The 10678-nt window shown below is 38.3% G+C and overlaps 1 protein-coding gene across 1 annotated transcript; it reads right to left on the minus strand.

Annotated features, from left to right (window-relative positions):
- Positions 1-2865: 2865 nt before the first annotated feature.
- On the minus strand, positions 2866-5057 carry LOC124544763 (UDP-N-acetylhexosamine pyrophosphorylase-like protein 1). The gene has a single exon (XM_047123438.1). It carries the CDS (start codon positions 4632-4634, stop codon positions 3153-3155), a length of 1482 nt encoding a protein of 493 aa, XP_046979394.1. The 5' UTR covers positions 4635-5057; the 3' UTR covers positions 2866-3152.
- Positions 5058-10678: the final 5621 nt, after the last annotated feature.

Consider the following 10678-nt stretch of genomic DNA (forward strand, 5'->3'; position numbering starts at 1 on the left):
AGTACCTGGCTCCTTAATCGTCATACAATGATTACAGTGGGTCTTCTACAAAACATTTGTAATTATGTACTATGAAACAAAACTGGAAATACAATCATTTTCATTGGTCAGCTTTTAAAGAAGTATTTTGCGTATCACAGGTGTGAAATGTTTCAAGCCACTGTATCTACTAGATTCCAAACCTGTTTTCTGTGTACACTCTGCCAATGGTCCCATCAAAATTACTTGCAAAGCACGTTGCTAGCCCTAATGACGACATAAGGCCGTCTATGGGACTACCGGGGGAGGGTACACATAAAACAAGTTTGGAATCTAGTAGATGCAGTGGTGTGAAACAATTTGTGTCCTCAACTTACCAACAAAAGTCAGCCGACACACAAATCTGGCAATCTAGAGATAGTAAAAATAATATGCCATCAGCAAAATTTCTAGAATGGCCAGCCTAAACTTCTCAACTCAATAACCCCTAGAGTTAGAAGGTCATATGTTATCCCAATTAAGATGCCTCATATTCTGGTCCAAAATGCAATAACTTTGATCAAATACATGCTCCACAAATGTAACACTTCACGTACTCGGCAAATTAAACTTAATGAATAACTGCAGTAATTTCATCTTAGTCAACATGTCATCCCACAATGTGGTATGCAGAGATCTACTCCTAAATTTCACCACATTAGGGAGTGCCACCACATACTCCAACATGCCTCCCGCAATCTCAATCCATTTGAAATATCCTGCACCATCATGACGTCACACAACACAAGGAAATGGGTGATGCCGCAAAGTTTGGTTGATCCATTAACAACAAACACAGGGTAATATTAACGAAGGGCACCACAGAAAAAAAAAAAAAAAGAATGAAATATGGAGCAGAGAAACAGAAAATATGACATCTTGCAAGGTTTGGTACTTGGCCCATTACGATTCTTTGTCTTCGAAAACTGATGTTTGTGACGATGAAAGTACGGTCTCAGACACACATACTGGCATACTACCATGTCTTTGCGAATAATGGAATAGGCTTACAACTGGATCATACCAACTCTTAATCTTATATTACACAGTTTGAAACAATTAAAAATTACTTGCAGGTGCCACATTAAACATCAATAGGCTAACACCAGATGAGGAACCAAGTGTGAAGCTGCTAGGCACCTGCACTAGAACAACTTAACCAAGAGCTCAGTTCTGCATGCTTCACATACCGAAGTGTGTCTCATTGTTTTGGCCTGCCCATGAGATGACTAGTATATGGTCCTATAGTAGCATATTCTGGAGAGATAGGACTAAGTTTAAAAAAATACAAGCACTTATTTAACAGAAACGTGAAGTACAAATATTATATACAGTTGATAACCAAACTTCTTGCAGAAGCGTTTTCAAGGATCTTATTATTCCTACACATGTGCACCGACACATTTTCTTCTTCTTGATATTATCGCCATAAAAACACAGATTGAAAGATTGTATCAGACTTGGGTCCGTGAACATCACAACAGATTTTTGACAGACATGAGTTCATGACAAGATAAGTTTTCAACTTCTCTCATTTTATACACTGTCATATAGGTACTTTAAGATTTTTCCAAACATACATCTAATGTCCATCCACATGGAGAGATAAAATTACTTTTCCTAATTCATGATACTGGAAATACTGCACTGTGAAAAGGTACCAATTACAGACAATATGGTTTTACAACCTTGAGTAATTTGTCCCATTTTTTGTTATGTTTAGAGCGAACACTCCACAGCTGAGCTCTTACAGAATGTGGTGTGACTGCTTGTTTAATGAGAGAGGTCACTCTGATGGGTTTCCTCTTTGCTCCATTACTGAGTTACTTGTGCAGGCTGGTCTTAACTACAGTATACCAAGAAATTCTCTAATATGATAAAAATAAAAATCCTCTCATGATGCACACAACAATGGGTGAACAAGCTGGATTCTTCTATGTAAGTGTGGATAAAGTGACGATTATTTCTCCAGCTCGCAATGTGTATATTTCCCATTATGAAACACAAAAACAATGTATTAAGCCTGATACATCAAAACAATTGCTAATGTTGTAGCAATACATTTGTGTAATGATGCTACACTAGTCATGGTCACTTAAGTTACTGGTAACTATATAGGTACCGTAATGCAGATTATGCATGGTGAAAAGATACTGACACTCTGCATTCGAGAAATACTGAAGACAGTTATATGTGCCAGGGTTAAGCAGTTTTCCTTTCGCATGACATGAACTTTGAACATCTAATTAGCTATAATTCTGTCACTACAACAGTTCCAGGTATGATTTTGAAACAAATTTAGAGATTATTTATTCTATCGTACAGGTATTATAACATTAATGTATGCACATTTGTGATTAAATTTTCATTAAACATTACTTTGTCATATTTTATGTGAGCAACAATTGCACTAAAGGTTTTAATGTGCAGTTATTTTATTCACTTTGTCATATAGATTGACTTAAGAATCTCGTGTCATCTCAATATTCTTAAAAATGTAACAATATTATGAAAACGATAGTTGCTACTCACCACATAGCGGAGATGTTGAGTAGCAGATAGGCACAACAAAAAGACTGTCACAAAATAAGCTTTTGGCCACCAAGGCCTTCGTCAAAAATAAAAATACGCACGCACGTACGCACACACACACAGTTTGAGAAAGACGTTTTTGGCTGAAAGCTTATTTTGTGACAGTCTTTTCGTCGTGCCTATCTGCAACTCAGCATCTCCACTATACGGTAAGTAGCAACTATCTATTTCATAATACTGTTACATTCCATACTGGAGCTTCCATTGTTTTATTCTTAGAAATAATACTATTAAAATTACAATAAAACAAAGCTGTTAATATTAAAACATTCATGCATTTTATTTACTTAAATATTACAAATTAAAAATAAAGCTGACTTGTACATACGATGCTTCTCTCTTGGATAAGATAAATTTATGCCACAATATTCCACTCGCAGTCTTCAATAAAATAATATTACCAAAACTATAAAATATAAAACTTGACAACAGTGACTATCATATTTACAGCAGTGCTTCAAGGCTAACTGACAATATAAAATGCTAAAAATGCCCAGTGAAAAATGTGAATGTTCACACACTATTAATACAAACAATTCATTTCAGCAATAATTATTTTGTTGCACAGTGACAGAGTCCGAGTTACATTCATCAGGAGAGCACAAATGACATGGAGATGTAAATTCTTTGTTGGCTACAACCTCTTCTAATGCCTCACCAGCATATGACAGAAGGGGCGAAATTTCACATATGGGCTTGTCACCTGTGTTATATAAAATTTTACCCCCTGCATTTTTAATATATGAACAATGAAGGGCAAGAAGATCATTACGCGCTGTTGTAGGAGTATCCTTCTGAGCAGCATCTGAATTTTTGATAGCACTGAATTCTCTCTCTCGCTCCACCTCCCATATTACAAATTTGTCAGTGAACTGAAACACATCAAAGATAAATTTCTCCATTTTTATACCATTTGGCTTTTCTGGCTTGCAGGAATTTCCCTGTGAATCAACAAATGGAATCTTTTTCTTTGCAACATGTAACTGTAAGTTAGTTTCATGATCAAATGCAACTTTACGAAGAAACTGGGTTGTGAAGAAGTGATTGCAAATATTACCTGCTCTGAATGTTAAGTTACCATCAGCATTTCTCTGTTGTGCTGTCTTTAATGTTATTTCACTATATTCAACAACCTGATAACGTCCATCCACCTGACAAACAACACCTACAGGTTCTTCTGGAAATGCTTTTTCCACTACTTTTGCACCACATTCTGCACCCTTCAGTACACAGTAGCCAATGAAAATAGGATCTGCTACTTTAATTAAGATGTTATCCACACCATGAGCATTAAGGTACATAATACCCCTTCTCTCCATATCCTCTAGTATTTTGTTATCTTTCAGTGCACGGTAAAGTCCTCCATTTCCGTCTGGTGACATTGATAGTTTATATTTCTTGTCCATGATTATTTTCCCTTGAAATGTGAAGCTTGGAAGGAAACCTTGTTCGAACATGACAACATTCTCTCTCTTCAACCCAAAATAGTTATTTCTGTCAAAGTAATCCAGAGTAGGCTGCATTGTAGCTTCACTTGTCATAATATACCATATAATGTGATTGTACACACCAGTTCTGTCAAATGCAAGCTTCTGCAGCCTCCGTATCCTTTCAGCCTGAATCTGGTACAACGATTTATGAGATGGCAGCCCTACGTCGTGCATGCCTTTTGGGTAAGGCACACCTAGCCTGGTGCCATGACCACCTGCTAAAAGCAAAACACCGACCTTACCAGCAGATATCTGCCGGAAACCTTCGTCCTCGAACTTCTGAAGATCACCAGGACTTGTTCTAAGAACGCTGCCGTAAAATTCTGCCGGTACTGGCTGCATTCGATCGTCTAATTTTGCTTGATCTTCTGCTAAAGTTTTTTTGAAACATTCTATTGCCACTGGAATGTCAATTTCTTGCAACTGTGTCAAAAGTTCGGTCCTTTCCGCATCTGACAGTTCATCCCAAAACTGTAGGATATGCCCCTGACCGTAGCTGGAGAGTTCTTCCTTAATTTTTGTCAGGTCCTGCATTGTGATCGGTGACAGTTACTAACACAACACCACAGCTGAAAGGAAACGTTCGATGCCAATATCCCTGTCGAGCACCATGTCACGCCGACAAATGTTCCGAAGACCACATAATATCAACCATGAAATCCAGCTGCAAAGACCACAAAACTTACACTTCTCGCTGGGTGGCAACTTGCACAACTCACTGTCATCACAAACAGACAGTGTTTCTTCTAAGACAACTCTTGGACAGAAACAGTGCCGGATATGTTACCGAAACGTTACTCCTCTTCTTTCCTCGGACTGCACACCTATATAAGATACAATCGTAAACATCCTATCTCCATTCATACGGGACTCTTGAGGTAAAAATCGTAAACATTCTTATCTCCCTTCATACGTGGCTCTCACTTGACAACAAACACTAGCCTCGCGCGTCCTAAGTTCAAAGATAATACTGTAGAGAAGCAGCCCAGCCGCCCCCCCACCCACCCACCTGATACGATAGGTTCTTGAACTCACAATCAGTGAGCTCCCATGAGATAGTATCAATCTCAGGACACTGATTAAATAAACTGCAACGCAACATATTGCAAAATCTAACACTTTATAACTGAAGTGAATCATACGGTTGTGTGTACCAAAGAACACATGAAATGCTACGTTAACTACAACTATGATGGCAGGCGGCAGCACTGCCCTCACGGTATTACCGGCAAGTTTAAACAAGAGAGTGTCAAACAAAGCGATTAAACTTCTAATTATGAGCATCTCTGCATTTCTCCTCATTGTTTTCGGAAGAGTTCTTTGCGTTGCTTGCTTATGTTATAGCGCTGTGATTCCAGAAAAATACTTCCTGTTGGATCAGTGCTAATCGTCACGCCCGTTAATTCTTTGGAATTAAGTTTGATTTAGTCTTACTTCTGTTCTCTTGTAGTTTTGTAACGAGTGTTAAGAAGCAGCAGCAATGACTACACAGGCAATCCATTTTGCCTTCTAGTCTATGTACATTGTCAATTTGCATAGCAGATACAGCCAGTGGCGGTTGTCGTGTAAGAGGACAAGAGCATGTGAACACCCTAACTTGACACGTTTCGGCGTCATAGGTTATTTTTCTATGAATGCTGTTTCACGTGATGTAGGTGCGGTAATCAGAAATACACGGCGCTAAATGTACTGCGCTTTGCTATATTGCTGCTCCTCTAGACTACGTGAAACTTGGCATGGGGGTTGCGATCGCACCTTCAATTGTGCACGTTTAAGGAGCTCGCATGCGCAACTGGCGTGACATAATTGCCTGACGAGCCAAATACGTACTGATTTGCCAAACAATGTGCACGCACGGTTCACGGTGTGCACAGCTAGTCCTTACCACTGAACTACCAATTTACGTCAATACTACAACTTGATAGCACACTGGAACAGACTTTATCCCCGTTCGCTTCGCATAAACCCCACTAAATTTTAGCACACTCCTCAGATATACTAATTCTCTCACTACGTAGTAAAATTAGATCGGACAACAGCATGTGTTACAGTTATACTGATAGAAAAACCTATTTTGCAGTATTATGAAAGAGATGTAATATATTAAATTTTGGTTTTTATCATACGTAATCCCTTTGAGGCACTGAGAACCATGAAGTACATCATCGTCGATTGTGAGAAAGTAGCATTTATTCATTTTCTGATGTCTGTTGAGCTTGTGGTGGTTCAGGTTTATCTACGCTGTAGGCCCGCATTGTGTATATGAACATTCACGAAAAGCTATCTCACTGGTTTCTTTGACATTCAGTTAAATGTGGGATCGACGACGGTGTGGCTTTGGCCCTTATGGTTCTCAGCGCCTCGTTTCTGTTCTAATGAAGTGATGCTTTGTGTTTGGAACTTTCGTGAGTAGTGTCAACACGAACTCTGTTGAATTTGTTTTAAGTGGTAACAGAAAAGAAAATTACCAGGAAAAGTTAGCAGCAAAGAATTAGGGTAAGAAAGTCTAATTTTCAGCCTGCAAGTTAATTCGTTAACCAAAACTTATGTTAGGAATCTTGTACGGTACATTTGTCTGAAAAAATAAAAAGGCACGAAAACTCGCACTTACACAAAAAAGCAAAATTATACTTAATTATGTACAAAATAACAAAATTATCCAAAAACAATTCTTTCTTTTTTCAGACAAGTTATACATATTATTACTATTATTATTAGTGTTATTATTATTGGCAATGGCTGTAATACTGTAAATGTGTCGATTAGCATAACTATTATGCAGGAGATGCTATTAATTTCTCACTCTGATATTTATCTGAATCTAAACAGTTTTGAACACCCAGAATGTATACTCACGAACCGCCACTGAAACAGCACAAGGGAAAGAAAACAGCTGACGCTTTATATCAGAAGGAAGTGCTTCATAATTTATTTTCGGTGATGAATCCCTCTGTAAATGCACATGAAATTCTTCCGGGGCTCAGGCCATCGTCAATAGAGGTTATTAGTTAACGACAATACTTACAAGCTTACATGGATTCGACAACGGCGTAGATAAAAATAAATAAATAAATAAATAAAAAACCACTGAGCCGTTTATATCTGAATTAATGAGTTTAAAAGTGTTCGCAGACACCCAAGTTGCAGTATTCTTCGAGCAGACTGATAAGATTATTATACAGGAAACTCATTAATGACAAAATAACGTAGAAAACTCGTGACAGTTTACTGAAGGAGGACAAGAATTCACTGGTATGTCCAGTAGGTAGGTTATTTGCATTACTTTTTGAGAGTCGTAGGGTGTAATCAAAGATTACTAGCGGGATGTTTGAAACAGGGGCTAATTGAAAGGTGACCGGGATTGACATAATAAAGTTTTCTTCCTCGAAGACGACGCTCAAATTCAGTTCCCAATATAGCATCAGCAAAAGCGAAACGTATTAGCAGGCACTTCAACTGGCATCTCATATTACTTTCCCGAGTTAACCTCGGATGATTGTTTTCCTCTCTCTTAACTTCAAAATTTTATTTGTTTACGGATGAGTTAGGCGTTTGTTACATGCAGCTAGCATCGAAATTGGCACGGAATGTGGGCCTTTAAATCGTAATACGGATATAATGAGTGCTATTTAGGGCAACTGTAAAATGCTACCCTTAAATGTGTGAGAGGAGGTAAGCATTTCAGTTGCTACTGACTGAGTGAGAATAAAATACAGAGTTTTTATAGTTCTGTCTATAAATGGATAGTGGTCATAGTGAATCACACCATCGGAGCAACTTCATGGTTTGGGCCTCTACCATTTACAAGTACGAAGACGAGTGAAAACTAGAAAACGTCAATCACAGTCAATAAAATTTCAGATAATAACTTAGTTGCTCCAGGTGAGATACTAACTTTGATAACCTCGGGGATTGTTCCTTCAGAAAGTCCCAGAGTTCGATGTTGCTGTCGTACTACTTTTTAAATAAAACACAGAGCATATCACTTTTCTTGCTTTGTATTATAACCGATTAGTATACACATTGATGGTAGACACATTTTATCGTCTGACAGCCTGCGAAAGTGTCTCACACAAACAGCTTCCGAAAGATTGTAACGCAGAATGACTATCTGCGCTCTCTCTCTCTGACTGACTGTCTCTCTTATTACTACATCCTTACTGCCCGCGTGGCTCATGCACCACTTCATTTTAGGCAAAACTAAACAATTGAATACATTGTTAAATGTATGATTTACAAAATACTAGTTAAAAGTCATTTGACATGTACAATATCAATGAGTTTTACAGTAAAACGATTTAAATTAAGTTTTAGTTAATGATAAACAAATTACTTTGAAAAAGATATTTTTGTTTGTGTTTTGAATGGCTCTCAAGTAGAGCTGTCATTGTAAATAAACATAATGAATAAACATCGTGGCTTTTCAAAAATAGAGAAATAAATTTTCAAAGTTGGATTATTAACGAACGGCTTACTCCCCTTAGTTACTAATATAAATCGGATGACATATCAATGTGAGATTTTATGTGAAATAGTAAACTCACTTGTACTAATTTTCTTAAAGAGCAGTTTACTACTGAAACTGGATATACACATAACAGTACAAAGTCCAGAAAGTTAAAAATTGGAGCTGAAATGACCTCTTCAGAGAATGTTGACGCGAGGAAGGAATTTCAGATAGGAATGGGTAGTCCCATTCCAACTGAAGTAAAATTATGATCTAGAGCAGTGGTCGTCGAACTGCTGCCCGCGGATCGCCTGCGGTCCGCTCTCGGCTCTCAGCCGTATTTTATAATTTGCATTTGGCTTTTTAAAGGTGGGGTTTTCTTGCTTAGTTACAAGCAAAAAGACTTACAGAGAGGATAATAACAGTTTAAGATATGCTTAAAGGTACGTCCCTACGATGCCTCTTTCGTGCTGCGCTGTCGCGGACGCACAGGAATAAAAGGACATGCACAAGAATTTGTGGAAAGAACGCATGTACGTTATCGTGTCCACACGTTGCTCATGGCGCAAGCAGTCTGCTATGAATCCTATTCATTGCTTTGGGGCTTGTGTTACGTTTCTTGTGATGATATGGCGACCAAAACAGAATACGCAAAATCGACTGTAAGGAAGAAGCATATAAACAACAGAGGTACGAGAAATACAAAGTGATAACGTTTTGTCTGCAAATTTCAGGAGGAGGTCACAACGAGATTTTAGATTTTCTGCTGCGGATAAGGCTGACTATAAAATTTTGTTGTTGTTGTGGTCTTCAGTCCTGAGACTGGTTTGATGCAGCTCTCCATGCTACCCTATCCTGTGCAAGCTTCTTCATCTCCCAGTCCCTACTGCAATCTACATCCCTCTGAATCTGCTTAGTGTATTCATCTCTTGGTCTACCTTTACGATTTTCACCCTCCACGCTGCCCTCCAATACCAAATTGGTGATCCCTTGATGCCTCAGAACATGTCCTACCAACAGATCCCTTCTTCTAGTCAAGTTGTGCCATGAACTCCTCTTCTCCCCAATTCTATTCAGTACCTCCTCATTAGTTATGTGATCTACCCATTTAATCTTCAGCATTCTTCAGTAGCACCACATTTCGACTGCTTCTATTCTCTTCTTGTCTAAACTATTTATCGTCCACGTTTCACTTCCACACATGGCTACACTCCATACAAATACTTTCCGAAACGACTTCCTGACATTTAAATCAATACTCGATGTTAACAAATTTCTCTTCTTCAGAAACGCTTTCCTTGCCATTGCCAGTCTACATTTTATGTCATCTCTACTTCGACCATCATCAGTTATTTTGCTCCCCAAATAGCAAAACTCCTTTACTACTTTAAGTGTCTCATTTCCTAATCTAATTCCCTCTGCATCACCAGACTTAATTCGACTACATTCCATTATCCTCGTTTTGCTTTTGTTGATGCTCATTTTATACCCTCCTTTCAAGACACTATCCATTCCGATCAACTGCTCTTCCAAGTCCTTTGCTGTCTCTGACAGAATTACAATGTCATCGGCGAACTTCAAAGTTTTTATTTCTTCTTCATGGATTTTAATACCTACTCCGAATTTTTCTTTTGTTTCCTTCACTGCTTGCTCAACATCGGGGAGAGGCTACAACCCTGTCTCACACCCTTCCCAACCACTACTTCCCTTTCGTGCCCCTCGACTCTTATAACTGCCATCTGGTTTCTGTACAAATTGTAAATAGCCTTTCGCTCCCTGTATTTTACCCCTACCACCTTCAGAATTTGAAAGAGAGTATTCCAGTCAACATTGTCAAAAGCTTACTCTAAGTCTACGAATGCTAGAATCGTAGGTTTGCCTTTCCTTAATCTAGCTTCTAAGATAAATCGTAGGGCCACTATTGCCTCACGTGTTCCAATATTTCTACGGAATCTAAACTGATCTTCCCCGAAGTTGGCTTCTACCAGTTTTTCCATTCGTCTGTAAAGAATTCGTGTTAGTATTTTGCAGTCATGGCTTATTAAACTGATGGTTCTGTAATTTTCACATCTGTCAACGCCTACTTTCTTTGGGATTGGAATTATTATATTCTTTTTGAAGTCTGAGGGTA

This window comes from Schistocerca americana, chromosome 8, assembly GCF_021461395.2.
Source record: "Schistocerca americana isolate TAMUIC-IGC-003095 chromosome 8, iqSchAmer2.1, whole genome shotgun sequence".
NCBI lineage: Eukaryota > Metazoa > Arthropoda > Insecta > Orthoptera > Acrididae > Schistocerca > Schistocerca americana.